Genomic DNA, 24955 nt, shown 5'->3' on the forward strand with positions numbered 1-24955 from the left:
CTGGTGACACCAAAGTAATAAAAAAGAAAACCACTCAGCTTCCGTGGGGCTAAGTTTATCCCAGGGCCATAAGCTGCCTGAGTGAGTATGTGCAGAACAGCCTGAAGCGAGGCTGCCCACACCTGTCACGTAGGTGCTGTATATGTGGGCTGCCATCTCTTTTTAGTGGACGCCAGAAAATACCATGGCAGAGGCAGCTGTGCAGCCAGTCCTGCTGTGGAGAAGGCGATGCCCCTCGTGTGCTAGTGTGAGAAGGCCTGCTGTTCCAGGAATTCCTTGGCGGCATACCTAAGCTTTCTGCCCTGGACCCAGTTCTGTCTGGCATCAGTTAATCTCTCATTTTACTATCAGGCATAGCTCTTCTCTTTCAAGGAAGGAGGGACAAGCCAGTGTTTAATTATTATCAGATCACTGCCACAAGGGACATGGGACACAGCTTTCTAATGTGTAGGTTGCTTGATTTGAGAAAATGTATTCTATAGTGTTATGGTGTTTTGTAATATACCATGAGCCAGCAACTAGTGGGCGGCCTGGAGCATTGGGCTCTGGTTTCAGCTCTGTGGTGCCCGAATGTCACAGTCAGGGTTCAGTCCCCAGAGCTACGCAGGGGCTTTCTGTAATTGTGCCATAATTGCATTGGCTACAGGAGGTCCAGGAGCTCATTTGAATGTTGCTTATTTTATCAACATTTTCATTTCATTGTCAGTGTGGTTGATTTGGGGTTTTCTATGAATAGAAACTTTATTAATAACATCCCCCACTGAAGAATCAGATCTCAAATTGCTCTGCTTTTATTAAAACAAGCTGAGATTTTAAAGATAAACATACCTTTATTTCGGATATTAACATCTTCCTATGAAGGCCAAATGGTTTGTATTCCTGACTTCACATAGCTCTGGCGACTGGGTTTGCCTAAGCAGGAGGAGATGGGATAGGCCTGGCTGCAGCGCCCTGAGGAAAGTTCCTCCTAACCCCCTTCTGACAAGGGACAGTTCTTGCTCTCGTTCCTGTGTTAACAGGTGATAGTGCATGTCCAGGGAGCGTGCCCCACTCAGTCACTGTATTCCAGTCGGGGCCTACCTGGTAGCTTTTTAAGTTTGTTTTGTTTTGTTTTGTTTAGTTTTTTCTTTTGGTGAAAATGTGATAAGTGTACTAGCTTCTCATACACTACAATACAGCAGCTGACACCTGTACAGAGTGTGGGTCTCTCAGCCCCATGTCTGCCCAGGAACGCAAGCTGGGCTCCCGTCCTTGGAGCCGTGTGGTTAGGGCCTTCTGTCTCAGTGGCCTTGCCCATCTCATGCTCTCTGCTCTTGCTTTTGTGCCTGGCAGCTTCCTTCCCATCCTCTCACTCCATCCAGCAAACACGCGGACAGCAAGCCCGTGGCACTGACGCCTGCGTACCACACACTCCCCCACCCCTCTCACCATGGCACCCCACACACCACCATCAGCTGGGGACCCCTGGAGCCTCCGAAGACCCCCAAGCCTTGGAGCCTGAGTTGCCTGCGGCCTGCACCTCCCCTCCGGCCCTCAGCTGCTCTCTGCTACAAGGAGGTGAGGTCCTGCAGTCACTCAGACAGCCTCTGCAGTGAGCATGGCTTGACTTCTGTGTGCGAGGTCTGCACTTAGCTACAGCAGTCCTTCCAGTGACATCAGAAGTGAAAGTCTTGTGTTTCTGTTCATGGTGTGAAGACATGCCCCACCCCATGGCATCTTCAGAACCAAGAAGAGGGTCTGCCCTTACTCTGTCATCCCTTCTGCTACAAGGGCCAGGTGTCACCTTTAACCTGGAGTGGGCATGCACCCCTCCAGTCCTCTGTGCACTGTGCCCACACTTGGAGGAGTGGTGCCCAGGAGGCTCCGAGCCTGAGGTGCTCCTGAGCAAACGTGCAGGCCAAGGGCCTCACCCTACTGCATGCCATTCTGCTGTGCCTAAGATCTGTCCTGGAGTCCTGAGGCCTTTGGAAGGAAAGAGCAGGTTCCCTAGTGAAAGCGGTCGGTCCCTGAAGGCAGTGCCTCCTTGCGCTGAGGGGAGGTGCAGCAACCTTCCTCAGTCTGCTCCTCTTCTCCCTGCATGTGAGTGCAGCCACCATTCACTTGATCTTCACTAAGTCTCATGCGCTCACCTAACCCTGCTTTCACCTGAGGAAGCTCAGCACTGCTGAGTGTGACAAGCCAGGCTCGAAGTAGGTGTCAGCTTGACCATGGTGGCTCACACCTAGTGAGACACACTGAGAAGAGTGGGTGGGGCAGGCCCCCTGGGTGAGTGCTCCTGTGTTTCAGGGGTTTGTCGAGGCCACAGTACAGGGTTGGGAACTGATTTCTGCTCAAGGTTCTCTGTAGCACATTGAGGCAGCATGGACCACGGGGGAGAGCTTTCAAACAACGAAGTCTAGCACACGTTGATCATATTCTTTTTCCTGCCCCAACTCCTCCAAGACCCTTTCCACCTCCCTACCCACCCATCTTCATCTTCTTTCTCTCTCACACTCTCAAACAACAAAAGGAAAGTCAGAACAAACAAAACCAAGCAAGACAAACAAAACCAAGCATACATTTAAAAACAAGACAAAATATAGAGTCCGTTTTGTGTTGGCATGGTTGCATATTCCTTTAATTCTACTGTCCCAGATACAGAGACAGGAGGATCTCTGTGAGTTAGCTGTGGAAGAGATAGCTGTGGAAGTCTGCTCTGCCCTAGAAGTGCCTCACCGCTCTGTACGTGGAGGCAGGCGCCCGTGCCTACTGCATCCAGCGTTCTGTGTCATACTCCAGTTTTACCTTAAAGGAAAGACTGAGATGGTTGCTGGCCACCATCCATCTCTACTTTGCTGGGAGCTGGCCCTCACAGAGTAGCCAGCAAGTCCTGTCTCTAGCAGTCTGTGCTTAGCGGGCCTCAGAGTAGCCAGCAAGTCCTGTCTCGAAGTCTGCTTACCCATGGGTTCCCTGCTCCCTGCCCGGCTGCTTTAGCTTTGGGATTTTGTACTTTGCTGTTTCCCTTCCCTCTCTACCCCAGAATGGACAGCCCTGCCCTGGCTCTGTGGAGCATGTGAGTCCATCTGTCCTTCCTTTGCTCAGCACACGCCTTACTGCCGTATACACTTGTGGGCTCTGGGTTTGTTAACAAAGGGGTTTTCGTCAGAGCTGAGGCCTGTCGGTGAGGGAAGGTGGAACATCTTCTTGGCTTGTGGCTTGTGTTTATGTTGGCATTGGCAGAGAAACATGGACAAGCTGGTGATGGGGGGAGAGGTGCTTGGCTGTGGCCGGCTGGTGTCATACAGTCTGTTAGTATGTTTATTATCGGTATCTCCCTAGGATCTCAGTAAGAGCCCCAAGACCATGAAAAAGCTGCTGCCGAAGCGCAAGCCCGAGCGGAAGCCTTCGGATGAGGAGTTCGCTGTGCGCAAGAGTGAGTGCTCACCTTTGGGAGTATGGCACTTCGTGGGCTGTGGGAGTGCAGGGGGAGCAGGGCCCGCACCTCCCCAAGCAGCTGGCAGAGTGGAGCGGGCAGTCCCTGCGTCGGCTGCTTCTCCAAGCTCGTTCCAGCCCACCTCTCTGTGGGGCCGTGGTTTCCTGCTGCCTTTCCTCCACCCAGCAGATGTATAGTTTGAGTTAGACCCAGATTCCTCTCTCTCACACATGGCTTGTCTGTTAGGAGAGGTGAGGGCTAGGCTCAGGCATGCCTGGTGGCCTGATTGAATAAGCATTTACCTTGTACCTTCTACGGGACTGACACGATGAGGTGCTGGGACCCGAATGTTGGTCAGACCTTTAGTATTGGCAGACACTTCATGCTGCGTTGTGCCCAGCTGTGAGACCAAGTCTGCAGTGCTGGTCCTTGGGTGGATTTCCCCGGGAGCCAGGCAGCACTGTGTAAAAGCGTCTCGCTTGTCCCAGCCAGGTGTCTGGATCACTGGTGTCATTGCTGAGAAGGGGTGATGTGCAGCAGCCTGCCCACCTGCTCGGGGTTAGCACTGACAGCAGCAGCAGCACCCCCTCCTGGACACGGGTGGGCGCTTGTTGAAGGGGCCTCAGCTGTCTGGTGCGGGGTGGGCCTGTATTAGGGAGACACAGCCTGGAGGCAGGGTGAGTGGTAGTAGGGCTGTGTGTGTGCTCAGCTCACAGGAGAGGCAGTCTAGTATTGCATCCTTACCCAGAAGAGCCAGCCGGTTAGGGATGAGAGGATATGGCAGACCAAGGACAAGGGTTGAAGAGAAGGGTTACATTCCTGATCCCCACTCAACCTGTGAGGCAGACAAATGCTCAGCAAGCTTTACTCAGCTCTCAAGCCTCTGGATGGGATGGCTGGTTAGCTTGGAAGGTAGGACGCTCTGTGTCCATGGGTAGGCCACATCTGCAGTGTGAGGAGAGCGGCTGGCATGGCTGTGGACACAGTGCGCCTGTACTGTGCTGCTGGCTTCAATGGCTCTCTGCCCACGTGTGAGTAGAGCAGCTGGTGACAGCAGCCAGACCGCACCCTGAGGGAAGGACCTTCTGCAGCCCTGAGGGAACGAAGCCCTTCCTGCAGTCTCCTGCAGCTCTGAAGAAGCCAGGGGCTCGGGAACCTGCCTGATGACTTGCTGCAGGTGTGAGCTAGGTGGTCTCAGGACTGCAGCCCTCTGTCTTGAAGTCAGTGCTTGCTTTGCCTTGTATACATTGCACTTCCTGAAAATATTGCTGAGAAGTGGACATGGTAGTGCACTCCAGAGGCTGAGGTAGACATCTCCTGAAGATAAGAGGCCAGCCTGGCTACATAGCAAGTTCTAGAAATATCAAGGCTACACAGTGAGGCCTTGTGTGAAATAAATAAATCCATAAAAGTTACTGAGGCATAGTTATTTACAGCTGTGAGCGCATCAGCCTTCTCTTCTTCCATGGGTTGGGAGCAGTGAACTTAAAAAAGAAAAGAAAAAATACAGCTAAGTAACTTTAGACAGAACCAGAAGAGAAAAATAGAGAAAACAAGTAGCTTTCTGAGCTCAGGAGCTGAGGGGCTGTGATTGGTCCCGCTGCCTGACAGTGCCTTCTGGCCTCTGCCTGGAGATGAAGCCTGCACCCAGGTGGCTAGGCTATATTTAAGGCAGAGCTTTGCAGCACTTCTGTGCTTGGCATGATGGATGTATTACATTAGTGTAAGAATTCCAGGGTCCAAGCCAGTGTCCCTTTAAGGCCTGTGATCCGGTGCCTTTCCAGAAGTTTCATGTTGTGGCTCTGCAGCTCTGCCCACACTGTGTCAAGGCCCAGTGGATGGTGCTTGCGGTGCTTAGCTCTGAGTCTCACTTGATGTTCTCATGAGACTTGAGGTCTTTTGGCTACTCCCAGCTCCTGTAGGCCGTGTATTCCAGTCTTGTGCTGTCTGTCTGGTGTGTGGGTAGAGAAACCCAGGGCTTAGGACTCTACAGAGCTGTGATGCTAATCCTTCATAGTGTGCGGATTTCAAACCTTAACCTCTCTTATGGGTAGCTATTTATAACTATTTAGAGAGCCTAAATGTTAGCCCACAGGAAAGTGACGGGTGGCTCTGGGCTGTGTGCTGAGTGGTAATGGCTCATGTATTTCAACAGGCACAGCCGCGCTGGAAGAAGACGCTCAGATCCTGAAGGTTATTGAAGCTTACTGCACAAGCGCAAAGACTCGGCAGACCCTGAACTCAAGTGAGTGTCACAATTCACCCTGTGTGGGCACAGATTACAAGCAATTGCTGCACGGACTAGCGGCTCTTGAGAGGGAGGTTTCAGGCGCTTAGCAAGTAGTGTAGCAGTGTCCCACAGTACTGTGTTCTAGGGAGCATCCAGTGTGAGAGCCAGCATCCTTCAGGAAACTTTAATTGTGCAGCTGCATGCAGAAGGCAGTGGAAGTTTCTTTATTTTTGCTCCTTTTTTGGTGTTACTGGGGCTTGTTTTTTTCCCTTTTAAAAATTACCTAAAATTCAAATCTAGAGCCATCTTTCTATCTCCTTTAAATTTTATTTGTTTTTAATGTTTGTTAATAAACCATGGTGGTTTCTTTGGCGGACGCCAGGTAGTTTCTCTTACCTCCTCACAGGTGAGAGTCCGCATTGTAGTAGGCATCCGGGAGCACTGCCTGACTCAGAGGCCTCTGCCCTTTGACCTGCAGGCAGGGCCCTGCAGTCCTCCCTCTGTTTTGGAGCTGGCTGGTTGGCATAGAAACTGGTTGTGTGGATCTTCTACCTTGTTCCCTTCTCTACCCCAGTTTTTGGAAAGACACCTCCACATTTTGACCACACCTTCAGGGTGGTGGCTCCAATCACATCTTGCCAGTCTTGGACAGGAAAGGTGGGAGGGGCTTTCAGCCATTTGAACTTTGATTAAGGAGCCTGCAGCTTAGCCAGCAGGTTTGGCAGGCGCAGCCCCAGGCAGTGTTTACAGGTGGAGAGGGGCCTCCTCTTCCACTTGTAGTATCTGCAGCTTTGCACTGCCTTCTGCTTATGGTGTTAAGGTCTTGCTAAGGTTCAGTGAGGTCTCTTTTTGTCCCTACCATCTCTAAAGAAGAACCAGTTATAACTGCTCAGAGGAGTAGGAGAGACATGGGGAAGGAAGCCTGGGTACCCTAGCAAGCTGTGGAATATATAATTGTGATGGTTGAAGAGTGACTCATGAATACAATTTTGATGATTAAAAGTGATGTGTTCTGATAGGTTGTAACCATAGCCAGCACTTTCATAGATTTTAGATGTGTGGTTTTAATTAGTCACCTCACTTAAAGTGCTTAAAGGGAAATGAGAGTCCCTAGCTTATAGTCCCAGGTGACCTTGGCTGCTCTGTGAACTCCCGCATGTGACAGTCCATACTTCCTTCTGGGCGAGGAGCCGTGCCTGGGGTGAGCTGCAGCTGCCTGAGGAGGGCAGCCTCTGGTTTGTGCAGAGCCTTTGTTCTTGCCTGGCCCATGCTCCGGACTCCATTCCTTCCATGCAGAAAGCATGGTCAGCGTGCCGACTGGTGCATTCAGTTGATCTTCTGTGTCCCAGCCAGCATCCTGGGGCCTCAGCTTACAGCCCTACATGGCTTCCTCTCAGCACTCTGAGAAACGGGATAGATGCAGTTTGTGCTGCACAGGTGATACGGTTGGTGAGGGCATTTGGGAATGGGTTCCTAGGGAGCACATTTCTACGTTAAATACCTAGCAGAACGTTTTGAGAATGCTACTATATCATTACCTCAAGCTCCTCTCTGTTCAGTACATGTTTGGATGCTAGCAGGACTTTGCACACTAAGCACAGTTGGCATTGCTTTCTGTCTCAAAGAAGGGATGGCCTTCAGACTTGGGGCACAGCCTACTCCGGTTGTTGAGGCTCCCCTGTGGTTTCTCCCCACAGGAGCCCAATGTAGCCTTGCATGCCCACCTAGCTGCCTGCCAGCTCATGCTCACATTGCTAACCACGCATGCAGTTCCTTCTGCCCCGTTCTCCTGTCCCTGCCTCCTGTCAACTCCCTTTCCACGTGGTGGCATTGCCAGTCTGTACTCACCTTTCTGATAGTAAAGGTTCCACATCAGGGGAAGTGACATAGGAACACACTCTCTCAGGGCTGATTGGGGGTGGGGAGCCAGGGACCACTCTGTCCCTTTGCCCACACGCAGACTTTGACGCTGGGCAGGTTGTAGACCGGCACGGTAAGTTTAGGTACCTCCTGCTTGTGTGTGGTCTTGGCAGAGGAATTACCGCAGAGGTGAAACAAAGTAGAAGATATCATTAAGGCCACGTAATTAATATCTTTTTACAGATTTTGTCCTAAACAAATTGTCAGTAGAATTGGTTAATTGCCAAGAGTATAGAATCATGTTTTGGGCATGAATGAATGGGACATACAGGTATCTTCAGATGCAGCCATTTGAAGCAGGACTGTAACTACTGTAACTACTGTAACTTTGGGACTTAGGAAGAATTGGGCTTATTCTGAGGGCTTATTAGGAAAGCCCAGCGGTAAGTAAGGAGAAGCAGACATGTTGCCATTTTTTTAACAATATTTTCTCTTTCCCTTCTCTTCCCATCACCTTTTGCTTTTGTTCCATGTTTTGGTTGTGGCTCTCCTGTCCGTCCCTCCTCACCCCTCTGCCTGTCGCACCTGTCACTTCATCCGTCTTAGCATGGCAAGGCACTGACCTGATGCATAATCACGTCTTGGCTGATGACGACCAATCAAGTCTAGACTCCTTGGGTCGTCGCAGTAGCCTTTCTCGTTTGGAGCCCTCAGACCTCTCGGAAGACTCTGAGTATGACAGTATATGGACAGCCCATAGTTACAGAATGGGTTCTGCATCCCGTAAGAGCTGCTGCTCATATATCTCTCACCAGAACTAACTAACGCACTGAGCCTTTCTTAACAATGCTTGTACTGCAGCTTTTCTTAGACGTTTCTTGCTGTTCCTTGTCTCTCTTATGTGATATTTTAACAACTCTGGAGAGTGTCTTGGTATTTCCCATTGTACCTAGTGGAGGCTTAATTGCCAATCTAAGACTGAATTTAAACTGCTGCCTGTTGGAGGGAGGTGGCGAGTCCAGTGAGTACCTGATGGGCTTTTCCCAACAGGGGGCTTTTTCTTACAAGCTCCATGTAGCAACTGTTTCCCTTCCTTTTGGATACAGCCGTATGGACACTTTTCTATTTTATGCAGCCACATAGGTTTGCGTCCAAGTGCCACAACGGAGAAGACTAGCCTTACACACAGGGATCTAATTTTTTTTTTTTTAAATATATAATGCACTTGACCAAGTTGCTGTGGAGAGATTGAGAGGATTATCTGTGACCGAAGCACTGAGTCAGCTGACTGCTACTCTGGTGACGGTGCAGAACACCGGGCTGATGCACACCAGGGCTGGTGCCACTGGGTGTTGAGAGCAGAGTCTGGAATCTGTCTCCACCCATTGCTCTGTGCCTTTTCCTGTGTGTGGCACGACTGTGAGGTGAGAACTCTCACTGTCATGGCTTAGACATTCACCACTGCACCACACTTCCCTGAACCACAGTGATGACTGGTGGGAGGTACCATCAGTGTGTGACTGCGTGCTTGGCTTGGCTGCAGCCTGGCTGCCCAACAGCCACACAATGCTGTGAGAGCCATGACCACCTTGTGGCTTTGAATGCCAGTTGCAGTGAAGCCATTTCCCACAGCCCTGTACTCAGCACAGTGCAGTCTGGAAGACTGAGCATGTTCCCACAGGGTGGCCTGGGAGACGGTCCCTCAGCACCCTGGCGTTTGTTGTAAGGGGTTTGCACTGGCCCTCAGAAGAACTGAATGCGAGGCTGCCTCAGTTAGAGCAGACAGCCACAGCTAGCTCCTCCAGGGGCAGTGCTGGCCTGGGTACTGTGGTTTTACAGTGTAACCTTAGGGTTGTAGTTTAAGTGTTTGTGGACACCTGCTTTAGAAACGGTGCCACAGTGTCCATAGGGAATAATGTTCTTTCCATCCTTCGGGGCATGGAGCTCTGGTGGCCATGACCTCTGACCCCTAGTCCTTGTTGCCAAGCTAGCGGACACAGTAGTTTGACTCCTTTGCTCCCTCTCCTGGGAGCTGGTCCTGCTGCTGCGAGTAGAGGCGCATGTGCATGGAGGGGGTTGACCTGGAGCTGTGGGGCAGCATAGCTGCTCACACTGAGTCTGTCTGTCTGTCCCCAGTGGCTGTGCAGCAGCTTTGCCCCTGAAGAGTTTGTATTTTTATAAGAAAGTCAAGGAGCAAGCCTTTCAAACTTGCACCCAGTATTAATTTCCAGTAGGATTAAGGTTGTATGGATTCAGCCAAATAGCAAATGGGATTTTTGAAAAACAAAACAAAACATGAACCATCTGTATTTAGTGACGAGGCGGCTCTATTGTCCCCCACATGGTCTTTGCTGACTCTGCCTCAGTATGGGCTGCCTGTCCTGAGCTCTGTGCTGCAGTGTGGGCTGCCTGTCTTGAGCTGTGTGCTGCATTGTGGGCTGCCTGTCCTGAGCTGTGTGCTGCAGCAGCAAGGCACAGCTGCTGTACCCGGGTTTTCTCATAACACCGACTGTACTGGCACTGCTGTCTCAAGGAGCTGTCGCTGTCGGTGCTGCTGAGCTGGTTCTGACAGTTTGCCCTTGCTCATTTGTACCAGTCAGAGCCATTTGGGTGACAGTTTCTGTTGAGGCCCACACTGGGGACAACCTTTTTGCGTTTGTTTTGAATGTCTGACATTAGTTTTGTGACCTGGTTAGAAATTTGTTAGTGCCACAGGCACAGGAGATGGTCCTCATGTAGCAGAGGGGACACAGCGTTGGAGGGGCCATCGTTTCTACATTTGTGGAACTGTAGTCATGCTGATAGCACCTAACATTTCTGCAGCTCTGTAAAGCCCTGTATGCAGTGAGTGTTAAACAGAAGATGCAGACTGATGGAGAAGGTAGGTCCAAGCCATCCTGGGCCTTCTGTAGGTGGCCCAACAGTGTTCCTGTCTAACTGATACTCGCCAGAAGTCTTTATTAAGCTACACTAACTCGGTGTTTGGCATAAGATTGCCAAAACACAATAATATGTATATAGTGGTATAAGCTCTTGGGGAAATTATATATTGTGCTCTTTATCTGTGAATGGGAAAAGCCATTTTAGTACAAGACTCCCATTTGAAAACTCACTTGGATGTATATCTGAATGTTGCATTGTATTGTACAGTATGCTTATTGTCTGTGGTTGCATATGGCAATGAAGTGTCTGTTTTATATTTAAAAAGACATCTGTTCTGTACAGTTGAAATAAATTTTGCCTTTGCTAGCCTTTGGCTTTTAATGTTTGTTACATGGGGGAGGGCATAGCATAGTTTGAAGCCGAGTGTGCCATGGCCAATTCTCCATGCTGGCATTCGTCCACGGGCATGCATGTTTGCTGCGACTGAGGACTGGCACTTTCTTAGGTGAGATGCATTCTAAATAGTACAAGGCAGGGTCCGTGTGGTCCTGGCTGCCTGGGACTCACAGAGCTCTGCCTACCTCTTTCCTGGAAGGTGGGGCCCGAAGGTGTTTCCCCAGGGCCAGCTGCTCTTTTCCTGTTTCCTGTCACTGAAAGGCTTGTCCTCAGAAGTGCATCCCTTCCTCACAGTGAAAAGAAGCTCAGTTTTTAAGTCCTTCATTTGGACCAGGGCCAGCATTTCCCTTCCGTTTTGCAAATTGCACTCCTTATTCAGAAGAGAAAGCCCTTCGTAGTGACAGCCCTTCCTTTTTCTAGGTTGGAAAAGCCAGTCCAAATCTCAGAGCCATGGATAGAGTAGCCCGTGAGACTCAGATGCTCCTGAAGAGATCTCCTAAGTGTAATGCTTTGTTTTGTCCTGAAAGTAGGATCAGCTGTGTTTACATGATGCAGGAGCGTGTCACGAGTGAGTGCGGTCCAAGTGTGTCAGGCCATGGGCCAGGTGGGCTGGTGCTTTTTTGTGACAGATTTAGTTACTGCTTTGGGTACAGGCAAACACATACTGTGTGTACCCACATCCCTTTTTAACATACACAGGGTGTGACAGTTACAAAGTTGGACAGTTGACTTAGCTATTGCTGAGTCCTAGCTGTGTGTGTGTCATCCCATGGTCCCTGACACGAGAAAGGTATCTGGGTGACCCTTGGCTCTAGCAGCCTCTGTGGAGCTGTGTTTCTCACCCAAGACCCACAGCCTGGTGGCCTTTGACAATGCAGGGCAGGATTCCAAGACTACTAGTGTTTGACTCTTGTGTTTCTGTGCTGTGGACATGTTCTCTGTCTTGAATCCCATCTGTGAGTGGGTGTTGCCATAGGACCTAGAGCCAGCAGGCGTCCCCAGCATGCCAATGTCCCCAAAGAATGACCTTGTAAAATTTTCACAAAGGACTTGAGGTTGGTGAGACACATCAGTAGGTTTGTTCTCGGAGAGTCTGCATGAGAAGTGCCAGGTTGGGCTGATTGCAAACTGTTCTGTCTTACCCAGGTGTCTCTTACTCTGCTTGCACATGGAGGGCAGACTGATAGTTTTTGTTGGGGCTGTGGGGCCACCTGGCACCTCTCATGCTGTTACCCATAAACACCATAAGTGACACTGGTGCTGAGATTTAAGAAGTCCGCTGTTCAGATGAGGAGTTTTGGATGGATAGAATTATAATAAAAGGAGTACTTTTATATTGCTTTACCCAAACCTGTAGTGTTCTAGAAGTGCACTGTGAACCTTCAGGAAAGGGCTGCATGCAGTCTTTCAGGCAAGCAACAGCAGATCCTGACGCCATCGCCCCAAGGACCACAGTGTGTAAAAGACAACTCTCCACTGTGCAGAGCCTTGACAGTGTGCTGCTGTATTTAAGCTCCTGTGATGGGCTCATGTAAAATACTAGAACATTCTCTGCTTCTGTGGTTACATGCTTTTTTTCCAACCTAGGTATTCAAGAACACTGTGCTCTGAGGCCACTGAGCACAGCAGTGTCTCAGTTACAGTGTTGACTATGTACTTTAGAAATCTGCTGTCCTTAAGATACCTGCTAACTTACAAACCTGCCTTTGCTATACTTCATAGTTTTGTTGAAAGCTACACATTTATAAAAATCATTTTAGCAATGCATGTTGTGTTGAAAGATGGGTGGCTTGTGGTGACCTGATGGGTGTCTGCCTGCTGTACAGATGAGCAGTCTGCGTTACACGCCCGACACCCGCTTGTCAGGCTCAACAGCAGTTCCCTCTGCCTGTCTCAGAGCTGGAGCAGTTATACCTTCAACCCCGAGCACCGTCTTAGACTTGGATTGAGTTCTTGGGTGCCCTGTGCACACAGCAGTTTCATGTCCAGGACCCTGTCACATGTTTTCAACTGACAACTGGGCCATAAAGTTTAGTCCCTTGGATCTATTGTGTTACTGGAGCTCAGAGCTTTTACTTAGGACTGCGTTTGGTAAGAGATGGTTAACTGAAAGGTCAGCCTTCGTTCAGCAAAGTGTCCTTGGTGAGCCTAGAGCACCCCTCAGTCTGTTACAGAGTCTGAAAGCTTTAATGCTGGAAACAGATTTTCCAGCGAGAAAAGACTGGAAGAGCTGAGAGGAAGTGCACGGACCGCACTGCTCTGGTATGGTGACGAGGCCTGGCCGGGCCTCACCTTCTCAAGCCCATAGTAAGTTTCATGTGACAGGGTAGTCACCAAGACTTGTGATTTGGAGCTAAGTCATCAGCAGTCAGCACACTGCTTGGCTGCAGTGTAACAGTAGGAAGCCTGGAGAGCCATCCCAAGTGCTGTTTCCTGGATCCTCTTCACCCACGAGCTGGGTGGGGTCCAGCCGCGCAGACGCCTGAATCTCTGGTCCCCACTTTGGGGCACTTTTCAGCCTGCGCTAGCTACCTCTAAAGACACCTGCCCTCGTGTGGGAGGCACACATAAACATGTTTTCTCTGTGTGACCTGTGTCAATCAGTGCTCAACAGGAAACGAGCCTCAGAGTGGGCTCCTGCTAAATCAAAGAGGCTGTCCAGGAAGGACATCTGCCTGTCTCTTGCACCCTGCTGGGGGTGGGGGCTGACACTGTCAGCCTGCTGCTGGCTTTTAAAATATGTCCCTCCCTAGGACTGTATGTTAAAGCCTACCATCTCCAGGACTTGAGACACAGAGAGAGAGATAGGTGGTGTGTCCTCACTAGAGCACGTAGCTGCCACCCCTCCAGGTGGCTATCATTTGGGATAGTCTTTCACAAAGAGTGTACTCTGAGCATGTTAGGATGTTGACAGCCTACTTACATGGGAGTCAAGGCTAGAGTATCTCACCATATACCGGTCCCTCCTTTTACTGACAAAGTTGTGCTGTGTGACATGGGCCTGGCAGGCCTGGCTTGATGGCCACTTCCCAAGGTGTCTCTGTCATTCTGGGCTTGATTGAGCACCTTCTAGTGCAACAGGCTTGGCATACACAGATACCCGAGGCCACAGTCTTCTAGTCCCCATAGTTAGCCTGGTGGACAGCTATATGTCCCTACATGCCAGGGACATTTCATATGCTTAGACAGCAGTGGGCTCACCTCCGTGCATTCAGAGAAGCACAGGCTCAGGTTAAGTTACATGCAAAGCTGCTCTTCACAGTTTTCTCTCTCAAACACCATTCTAGGGTTTCCATGCCAACGAGGGTGCACAAGAAGTGCTCCTTAAAATCTGATATGCTTTCAGAAAGACATACAAAGGGCACCCCAGAAACACAAAAGCAAATTAACCCCTTGTGCACAGTCATCTTGCCTCGTGCCATGTGCTTTTCTCAGAAGAGCGGAGACAAGTGCAGCCCTCAGCAGGCGTCCGCATTCACACAGAGCCCGTCCTTCCTCTAGTTCGGACCTGGTGGTGGTGCGAAAAAACAATGAGAATAATCAGTCACACGGTGTAATTCTTCCTGGCACCTTCCCTTTCAAGGCCAGTGTCTGCAGCACAGTGTGCGCCCGTCACCAGTCAGCGTCTGTGCCAGGACCATGCGCCTCTTAGGCTGTGAGCAGTGTTCCCATTGCCCATGGGAAGCTGTGTGTATCTAGGGCACTGAGAATATTTTCACATGGTGATCAGTCAGGAAACCTCACCTTTCCCAAACCATTGTGTTACAATGCTACAGGTTTTTTTTTTTTTTTTTTTAAAAGACTTTATTTATTTAAGTACACTGTAGCTGTCTTCAGACACTCCAGAAAGGGAGTCAGATCTTGTTACGGATGGTTATCAGCCACCATGTGGTTGCTGGGATTTGAACTCCGGACCTTCGGAAGAGCAGTCGGGTGCTCTTACCCACTGAGCCATCTCACCAGCCCAATGCTACAGGTTTTTAAAAGACATTATCATTGTATAGCTTTTTCTTGATGTTTTAGCTGTGAATCTTAGCCCTTCACACTGAGCTACCACTCCAGCCCTGAAACTTTTTTTCAGTTGCCAGACTTTTTTCATTTATAAGCACAAGAATTCTGCATTCTTTCACGGTCTGGACTTTCCAGCGTTACTGCTATGGTATAATGGTTTAAACTTGGATTGAGTATTGAGTGCAGTGTGGTCAGACCTTTAGTGTACTTGCTGTTAGCTAGCAATTAACGTATTGAAAAGTTTAATAACTCGCAAAAGAGGCTATTTTTACTTGGTTTGCCTTTGCTGTTTCCTTTGCTCTGTAATGTTTTGGTTGGCCACACTCAGCAGACAGCTGGAGCAAAGTGGTCAAAGGTTTTGCTGCGTAATCACTGACGCTGTATGATAAGTGACTGTGTAGTGAAGTAGGTACCCTTTCCTGCTCCTCACGTGGCACTCACTGTGCCTTCTCTTTCTAATGACCCAGGTTCACGCAAAGAATCTGCTCCACAAGTGCTGCTTCCAGAAGAAGAAAAAATTATAGTCGAAGAAACCAAGAGCAATGGGCAGACAGTGATAGAGGAAAAGTAAGATGGTTTTCTATTCTGTTCTGGCTGGCTCCCCCACCATCCCCACCCCACTCCATCTCGGACAGACAGTGATAGAAAATAAATAAGATGGTTTTCTCTTCCGTTCTGGCTGGCTCCCCCACCATCCCACGGGTGGCACAATCTCTAAAGTCTGCCGGAGGCTGGGGTGCAACCCCACAGATGGGTGACAGTCTAAGCTTGAGGATCCCTGGGGGGTCTCCATCCCGTCTGTGTTGTGTCTCTTTGGCACCGCCGGGGGCTCCATCCTGGAGGCTCTGCCGTCGGTGTCGTGTCTCTTTGGTACTGCCTTTCTTGTCTTACTCGCTCTCCTGTTCCAGGAGCCTTGTGGATACGGTGTACGCATTAAAGGATGAAGTCCAGGAGTTAAGACAGGTACGCCAGCCAGTTCTTACTTTTAATTAGTTTTTTTGTTTGTTTGTTTGCTTGTTTTTTCATGGGAGAAAAGGGGAAGTACAGTTTTAAATGTGAAGCTCATTGTATACTGGTTCAGCTTACACATCCACATGGAAGCCTATTTGTTAATTCCAGTCCTAGGGTATCTAATGCTGCCTTTTGGTCTCTGTGGGTACTGCATATACATTGTACACAGACATGCATGCAGGAAAAACACCCCATGTATAAAACAGTATGCACACACACACGTGTGCATGTCTAAAAAAGAATAAACTATCATTTTAAAACACAAGAGTGAGAGGCAAGAGACGCCTGCCTGTGCAGCACTGCTATTTGGGTGCGAGCCGTCTGCTACCTAACTTCTAAGTAGTGCTTTATTCCTTTATGCGTTTGATGTGGGGTGGGGCACATGTGGAGTGGGCTCTGAGAATCAAACTCCGGATGTCAGACCTGCCCTGCAAGTCCCTTCACCTTCTTGAGCCGTTGTGTGATGTGCGCTTTGGAGGGGCAGGGCAGCAGTGTCCTGAGAGTGAGGTAACTGGACATTCTTGGCAGTGCCTGTCTCTCCTTCCCGCGTTTAGGGCAGTTCCTCCCTTCCTGACGTGCGTGCGTCATTCAGTTGCTGTTGCTCCTGTTCTGCATTTGACTGGGCAGGAGAATTAAAAATGCTAGCAGTAGGTCTGGAGACATTGTCCCTGTTCCTCTTACCAGCCCCTTCCTTCTGGCACGTTTCCTCAAGTTATCTTCATGCGTTTAATTAAGTAGGAGACTGCCATTACTCTTCAGGGTACAGTCACAGCTCAGCTTGGTTGGCCGGCCCCTCCCAGCCCAGACTACCTAGGGATTCAGCCAAGATAAAGGATGCTGCAGGTGCTGAGGTAGTGAACCTGCTGTTGTCTGCTTGCCTTACAGGATAACAAGAAGATGAAGAAGTCCTTAGAGGAGGAACAGAGAGCCCGCAAGGACTTAGAGAAGCTGGTGAGGAAGGTTCTAAAGAATATGAACGACCCTGCCTGGGATGAGACCAATCTATAGGCTGACTTCATTCTCATAGGCTGAAGAGCAGCAGTTCCTGGACAAGGCTGGGGCCCCTGGCCTCCAGCACAGTGACTTTCAGGACTAAGGAAGGTGGTTACCATCAGGCGAGCAGCAGCGATGAGGCTGTTGCTGAAGTAGCTACAATGTGAGTTATAGACACTGAGGCCTGGGCTGAGTGCGCATATATCTGCCACTTCTCCATGCAGTGACTGACCAGAGTCCTTTGGCTTCTGGACTTGAGTTGAATCTATAAATAGCATACCTGTGTACTCCTTGTAAATACTGGGATCTGAGCACCTACCTGAGATGGGACTGGGCTAACCCTCCTGCTAGGATTTCCTTCTCAGCCTTTCTGGCCACAGGGATCTGAAGTTGTGTTCATGAGGTGTTGGAAGCAGAAAGGTGAAGAGATGCCTGGGCAGCTGTCTGACTTGTGTGCAGCGCAGGCTCCATGGTGCCATCGGGGACAGGCACTCGGGACAGGCACTCGGGCACAGTGAATTTGCGTCTCTGTTCTTAACTGCAGTATTCCAGTCTCGACTATGGCATCATGGGTTCTAGGGAGGGGAAACTGTTACCTGCCTGTGGTGCCTGCCTCTGCTGCCCTGTCCTGTCTGGGCCTTGGTCACAGTGTGCAAAAGTGGGTTAGCCCTGTACATAGATGTGTTATTTATTCCATACTCTCTAGCCGGTGCTGCCGGCCGGGCAGGGTTTGGCTGCAGGCTGTTTCCATCCAGGAGCTCGCTCTGCCTCTGGCCGCAGTCAGCATTGTCCAGGCCACTAAAGCCCTCTTAACCCTAACCTCTGAGCGAGAATAAAGCAATACAAACCCCATGTGGAGCAGCACAGCGGGAGCCCTCACGTGCTGTGCCTGCTCCTGCGCCCTACTTTGCTGCCTCCTCAGGCCCAGGCAGGCCCTGGAAGGCTGGTGGCCTGGGCAAGCGTCCCTGCTTCTGTTAGGCCATGCTTGCCCCTGGTTTGGCAACAGTTACAGTGACCTCAGGAGCTTAGCTGTCCCTTCCTTCCTCCAAAGAGGTTGTTTTCAAGTCAGAGATACTTTCCCTTAGAAAGGTGTTTTGTCTTTAAACACTGAAGAGCAGTGTGTGCTGCTGGGGCCTCAGCACAGCCTCTCCCTAGGATGCGACCCAGCCCCTGCCTGCCCGTCCTATGTGGAGGTTTCTGCGTGGGCGCTTGGAGGCCGTTTTTTACTCTCTCCTTCCACACTCTAGCTGGTTGCAGTGTCTACGGGTTGTGTCTGTCAGGATCCACCAGAGCCTCCCACTCCTGTTAGCTGTAGCTCAGTCCTCAGGGTGAGGAAAGCTGAGGTCTTCCTTTCTTTTTGGTAAGCCCTGTTTTCCAAGCACTCTGCTGACCCAGAAGACACTGCAGCAAAAGGCAGTATATTTGCTGTCACAGCAGGTCTCAACTCAGGAACTACACTCCTTGCAACTCCACTGCTGGCACAGGTGCCTGGGGTTGCTGGGCAGCCCCTCCATCAAGAGGAAGCAAAGACCATGTTCGCCACTGTCCTTGCCACCACCGAGGTTGCCGTCCGTGCCCCAGGACAATTCCTTATAGACCTGCCTTAATGATTCGCTTGGAGTGTTCCCTGAGTATTCCAGTTCCCAGCATCCCTACCCTGGACAGGGTGGCTAGGCTGTCCGCACACCGCCTTGTCTGAGGATCCAGTGTCTTCCAGGCTCTCCAGGGAGCGAGAATCTGCACCCAAGAGCAGTTCTTTTTAAAACCTGCCCTGGTATACACACCCACTTCTCTCTCCCGCGTCTCTGCGCGGGGGGCATTGATACCAACAGCACAGGGCACCTTTCACTGACTCTAAAAGTCCTCCGTGTTCTGTAAGGGATGAGGGGGATCAAGCCATTTCCTGTCGTGTAGATGTGAAGCACTTTCTGTTCTGAACCATGCTGCAGTGTAGCAGCGTCTGATGCTCCACTGTTCTCCTGGAGCTGCTGCCCGTGTGCCCTGTGCACTTCATGCCAACCCCCACTCCCCTGGGACACAACAGGAGACCGCACCAGGGTCGACTGCTCAGTGTGTGTGCTACACCCTTGCAATTATTAAACTCCTTATTTTTCTTATCTCACAAAACGTGTTGCTTCATCTTCCTTGAGACAGTCTCCATGTGCATGTCTTGGCTTTTCAGGTTTGAGAACCCTGATGTGTTGAATGCAGGAAAATATTGTTGAAATTTTCTGGGAGCATTTAAGGATGGTAAAAGTGGGAAACAGAAGTCCTAGGGGTAGTTTCTCTCCCCATTTCACCCCCCTCCCACTCCCATCAAATTGGAATAACAACTGCTGGTAAGATGTGGGCCATTTCCTGGATTAAAACAAAAGGTGGTGTTCTGAAGGAATCTGGGATCACTACAAAAGAAGATTACTGCGAGCTGTTCAGCCAGCCTTTACCTGGTCAGGAGCTGGTCCGAGTCCAGTTAGGAAGTTTGTACCAGATTTCAGAGACACAGCAGCAGCAGGCCTTCCTAGGTTTGAGAGACACACACGTACACACACACACACACACACACACCTTTGTGCCTCAGTGCTTTATGGTCTGCAGCATCTTCTACCAGATTGCTCTTTGGTCATCCAGAACTCCTGCAAGCAGTGGATACAGATGTAGGCCAGACACCCACCACACACTTGGGGGGTCGAGGCGGACCTCAGCCCAAGTCCAGTCAGGAACATGAGCTGGCTTTGGGGCACATAGCTCTTCCTGTTGGGACACAGTGATGATGCTCTGTCTGGAAGGGCTCCATGGCAGTGCAGGACTCGGCTCTGGCAGCCATGTGAAGGGGTACCTGGCCAATCACCATTCAGTTGAGAGAACCCAGACCAAGTCGGAACCTAAAACCTCTTCAAGCAAAAATGACAAGATTTGTGTTATAATTGACCACATGCTCTGGACACGTTTGAACTGGCCTGGTGTGAGACACATTACATCTTTGCTTCTTTTGTAGTGGTTTTAAATTCTAGAAATCCCTACTTTTCGAGGAAATGCTAGCCGCGTGCTAGAACACAAGTCGCAGTCGCCTTCAGGAGATGGGCAGGAGAACCGCTCACCCAGGCAAAAGCTGGGGTGTGCATTTGTACCATCATCTCTTTGCCTAAATAAATCACACTGTCTGGCTCCCCGGCTTCCCCGAGGGATGCAGACAGCTCCGTGGTGTGGGGGCAGTTGCTGTTGTGAAAGCATGCTGGCAAGTAGCCACAGCTCTCAGAGATCCTCAAGAATAGAGTATGGGAGCTCCCCGCTCTCCTGTGTGTATCATGGCCCCTGGCATGTCCTAATGTCACTCTGCACGCATAGGGTTGAGTCTCTTGGTGGTCCTGGGCTTGCAGCAGTCTTCCTGCTTCTGCCTCGCGGGTGCTGGAATTCGTGTGCACATCCTCTTTGGCCTGGGGCTTTTACAGATGTTCATATTCATGCTCCAGGCTGCCCTCAGGTTTGTCATTCCCCCTTCGTCTGCCTCCTGAGTGCTGGAATTAACAGGTGTAAATCTTCAGGGTCACCAGGAGTAGAGGTGTAGGTGCCTTGTAAAACATCTTCTCCGTTCCCATCACTAGAAGCTGTGCTCTAGGCTGCCATGCCGTGGGCTACACAGACATTGTGATTTGTCCCTCTCTGGCTCCCGTCCGTACCTGGGCAGTTCTCACAGATTGGTCCCCAAGTGCAGCACTCATCCCACCGAGGGAAAAGGTGGCTGTGGGTCTGCAGTCAGTCTTTGCACAGCCTCTCAAGCCTCAGGCCTCAAAAGCACATGACTGTTTCTTAGGGTTGGGGTAGACAGGCTGCTCTCTCCAGCCCTCGGGACCAGCTTCTAACGTGGTTTGGGGGAATCTCTTTTTAAAAGACCACAGTAGCCAAGTTGGAGCTCCAGAAGAGCATACGCCACGTAAATGGGCTGGAAGCTTAGTGGAAATCTTTAATGTAATATCCCCATGGCCTGCAGGTTTCTCAGAGCCACAGACCCTGCCCTGTACCTAGCCTTCCCTGTCAGGTCATGGATGGTAAGTGGCTTACAAGACAGAGCTGCTGCCCAGCACAACCATGGTGTCGGGAAGCATGTGAGTCTGGTGATGAGGAATGGCAGGACATGAGGCTTCTCAGACCCTCAGTCCCACTCAACCTGAGTGTATGCTGGGAAGGAGCTGCCACCTTCACAGCCAGGGCCCATTGCTTGCCCACCCACCCCTCCTATCCCCCATTCCTGTCCCCTCCTGTCCTACCTGTCCCATCCCTGACTGCCCCACAGGCTTCCTGCTGCCTGCTGTCCACTCCTGATGGCAGCCAGCCAGTGAGCTGATAAGAAGCAGGACAGCCTCTCAGACTGGTACCCTCCAGGCAGGGTGGCTCAGACTGTCCCTGGAGGACAGGAGCTTGGGTTGCAGTGCAGACCTGTCTGAGGGTCACTGTGAGTGTCCCAGCCCAGGTCCAGGGGTGTTGAAAGCCACGGCCAGCATTCCTGTCCTCCTAGCCCCAAGTGCTGGGAGCCTTGGCTTCCTGTGTGCATGTGCCCTTTTGTTTTTATTAGTGTTTTATGAGATCATGGCTCTCACACTAGTATTTTCCTTGTGTCTTCACCCTCCTCCCCCAACTGCCAGTCTTCTCCCCACCTCCTCTGTTTTTTTTTTCCTTAGATTTATTTAATATTATATGTAAGTACACTGTAGCTGTTTTCAGACACACCAGAAGAGGGCATCAGATCTCATTATGGATGGTTGTGTGCCACCATGGCGTTGCTGGGATTTGAACTCAGGACCTCCGGAAGAGCAGACAGTGCCGAGCCATCTCTCCAGCCCCTCTCCTCTGTCTTGATGTAACGTGTGTACACACAGGTAACCTTGGTTGCACATGTGAGAGAAACCATGGCCTGTTTATCTCTTGGGGTCCTGTCCACTAACATGCTAGTCTCCAGCGCTGTGTCTTCCTGCCAGTGACATAGCTAGCTGCTCCTTGATGGCTGTTCAGACATGGCCTGCTTCCTTCCTTCCTCTGCTAAGGATACCTAGACGGATTCCTTCACTTTGTCACTGTGGATCACACAGCAGGGAACACAGGTGAGCACCCGTGTCTGTGTCGTGTTAACTTACATTCCAGACTCCAGTCATGTCTTACCTGCTCAGAGAACTCAAAATGGATAAACACTTAACACCTTATATTCTGAGATGCAGGTAGAGTGCCATCCTTTCCGGACAAGACTGGGACAGCTCTGGACACCAGCATCCATAGCATGCGACAGAGATGCTTCTGCTCAGCAGCCCCTGGTTGTTACATACTCTGAATCTCTCTGAATTCCCCACTACCCTGCCCCCAGCCTGGCTTTTCTCATCTCTCAGTATGTCCATCCATCTGTCTGTCCATCCGCATTTCCCAGTCTTGCTGGTTCCCAGCACCTGATCCTGAAGCAACACTGGGAACCCCTGTTCTTGAGAAGCCCTGTTCTCAACTCTTCCCCAGCCCATCCTCATGTCCTTCCCTCCCTCCCCTCTGCCCTTGCCCCTCCCCACCTCTCTCAGTGACAGCAGTGGGTGATTGCTTTGTGGAAGTGTAAAGCTCCCTATAATATAGTTGGGGCCTGCTGCTGCTGCCTCCCAGAAGGGACCTGTGGGTGAGGGGCAGGCTAGCTGGCGCATCATTCCCTTCTAAAAGCATTTCCTTTCTAGCTTTTCTTTCAGGGTGCTGTTGGGTAAGGTTTGCACTGGCCTGTTGAGGCTCCTCGGCCATCTGTATTGTGGCCAGTCACAGGCCAGGCCTCAAGATGCCTTTGACAGAATTCACCCTGTTAGGCACTCCTTAAACGGAGACAGTTTTCTCCTCTAAATTACTTTCTGCTGTTTTGGAAGTCCTGAGGGCAGGTGTGTGGAAGGGAGGCCCTGTAATGGTCAGGTGAGCATCAACTGTTGGGGTCACAGCAGATGTAAGTATCAGCCCCCACCACAAGAAACAAATAGGAGTGACCAGGAACAGTTGCATGGACATCCACAGTCACAAATCAAAAGGCATTCACACATCAATACCTTTAGTGATAGCTGGTGGGAGCATGCATGGAGCAACAGCGGGTGCAGGGGGTTTCATAGTAGGTTTCAGATGCTATGAGATTACATCCTTAGCTACCAGCTGTGCGGATGTTAATGGTATATTGATATATTGTAACAGGCTTTACCTGATAGACACAGGTAAATGTTAGGTTTAACCCAGAAGTAGGGCGATGAATGGCTGTTACAGGGTTAAGGCCAACTTTGGATTGTTTGGATGTGGAGCTGTAACATTCCAACTCTTCGCTGCTCTAACCAGCCCCTTAGCTTTGCAGGTTGTGTAACAGGTGTGTGGCTGTCTTCTGGGGCTTAGGGCTTACTGTCAACACGTAGCACGCCAGTGGCCACGGAAATGTGAGCTTCTCTGACTAGAAGAGGGCCTCATTCACCAGGTCCGCCTGGCAAGTGAAGGCAGAAAGGGGGTGCACAGGTCATAGAAACCCCACTGGAACACTCAGTGCTGCCAACGATATTGTTTGTGTAAAAAATGTAAATGTGTGTTAGAAACCATGGTGCAAGATAGAATATTTGTCTAGAGATCAGTATTTCAATAGGCCAGGAGCAAGAGAGTAGATTTTTAGTAATAACAAAAAGCATTAAATAGAAATAAAGTGAAAGATGAAAGACCTAAAGACCGGAAGGTATTGAAGCAATTGCAGTGCAGCAGAGGACGGTGGGAATGAATGGTTTAGGGGTTCTAGACTCCGAGGGTGCTGACTCCTCATCTGTCTCCTGCCATGCCTAGGGAGCCCTGGACTTTGTTTCTGTTCTCAAAGTTCTGCAGATTGTGAGGGGTGGAAATTAGCAAGAATGTGTAAGAACCCTGTGAAGAGTTAATACTGGTCAATACTGGCATGGAGGAGTCTCCCACAAAGGGCAGACATGGGCGACCACCAGACCTGGCCTGAGTAATGACTCAAAGGTGCTCTGTGGGCCCAGCTTCTTTGTTCTGCCTGTGGTACTGTGGGCTGGGAGCAGGCACACACCTTCCCTCAGAACTCACTGGGTGCCCGAGCCCTGGGCTGTTTTGGACCTGGGTCCCTGACTCTGCTGAGCCCAGATGTTCCTGCAGCTCAGTTCTGCCCTATGGCAGGGCTCTGCTCTTGGCGGATTTGAAAAACTGAGAGCAAGGGAGCTTTGTCAGGCAGTTCCTGGTTTCTCTGCCCTCCACACGCAAGACAGTTCCTCCACACCTGGCTGCACTTGCTTCCTCAGTGAGAGCTGTTCAGCAGCTTCACCCCAGGGAGCAGTAGCTCCCAGGGTAATTAATTTCCCTCACATTATGCAGCCACCAGCTTTTAATTCTGTAAAAGTTGCCATGTTTGCAAGAGCTGCTTCTTACACACATCCTCTTGTTTATTAAATGCCAACCATATTTGTTTACAAATATAACAAAGTTAATGAAATACTGCATCTACACTAGCAAGAGATGAGAACACCGGGGCCTCCACAGGCTCCAGAGCCCTGTGCTGGCCTTCAGTGGTGTGCCTCAGGGAGGGTCCCTACATAACATTGCAGTTAGAAAGGGGACCGTCTCCGGCAGCTCACTCCCCAGCCCTGACCCACTTGGGATTCTTGCAACACCTGGAAAATACTGAAACATATGGCAGTTTCCAGCAAGGAGCAAAAGGAAGGTTGTCACTGTTACAGCCCCCTTCCAAGGACATGCTTGCACAGTGATAAGCAGAGGGGACCCACTCTGAGGATGGAGGCATAGGGCTCACAGGGCCTTGTTCCATCTCCTGCAGATAGAGGGGACCTTGTTTTGTTCATGGTTGCACCCTCGTAGTGTCTGCAAAAAACATGCTCCCAGAAAACAAAAGTCACATGGCAAAATTTAAAAATCTGATCCTGTTGCCAAGGTCACCACGCTTGCAGGGCAGAGGGACTTGGACTCTAACTTGAAGCGTCCTGAATGGTACCTTACACAGGGGAGATTTCCCCAGCCCATTGGTGTGCTTGGCCTTCTCTCTCCATACCCAGTCCATAGAATGAGGTGCTGTAACCCTTTTATGACCTTGAGCTTCAAAATGATGTCACAATAAGCAGGGACTGGTTTCCTTCTGTCCACCCCAACCTCCAGCT

General features: G+C 50.4%; 1 protein-coding gene across 7 annotated transcripts in view; it reads left to right on the top strand.

Annotated features, from left to right (window-relative positions):
• Positions 1-18918, top strand: part of Arhgef7 (Rho guanine nucleotide exchange factor 7) — a 108050-nt gene extending 89132 nt beyond the window's left edge. For 4 of the 7 annotated variants that reach the window (XM_029532163.1, XM_021219517.2, XM_029532166.1 and 1 more), the window contains 7 exons: positions 1333-1557; positions 3319-3412; positions 5568-5657; positions 8109-8285; positions 15260-15359; positions 15701-15755; positions 16689-18918. In XM_029532163.1, the coding sequence (XP_029388023.1) occupies positions 1333-1557; positions 3319-3412; positions 5568-5657; positions 8109-8285; positions 15260-15359; positions 15701-15755; positions 16689-16811 (864 nt within the window). In that variant the 3' untranslated portion in view covers positions 16812-18918. The remainder of the gene's footprint in view (positions 1-1332; positions 1558-3318; positions 3413-5567; positions 5658-8108; positions 8286-15259; positions 15360-15700; positions 15756-16688) is intronic. The other 3 variants (XM_021219515.2, XM_021219516.2, XM_029532165.1) reach the window with 2 other exon arrangements.
• Positions 18919-24955: the final 6037 nt, after the last annotated feature.

This window comes from Mus pahari, chromosome 19 (assembly GCF_900095145.1).
Source record: "Mus pahari chromosome 19, PAHARI_EIJ_v1.1, whole genome shotgun sequence".
NCBI classification, from domain to species: Eukaryota; Metazoa; Chordata; class Mammalia; order Rodentia; family Muridae; genus Mus; species Mus pahari.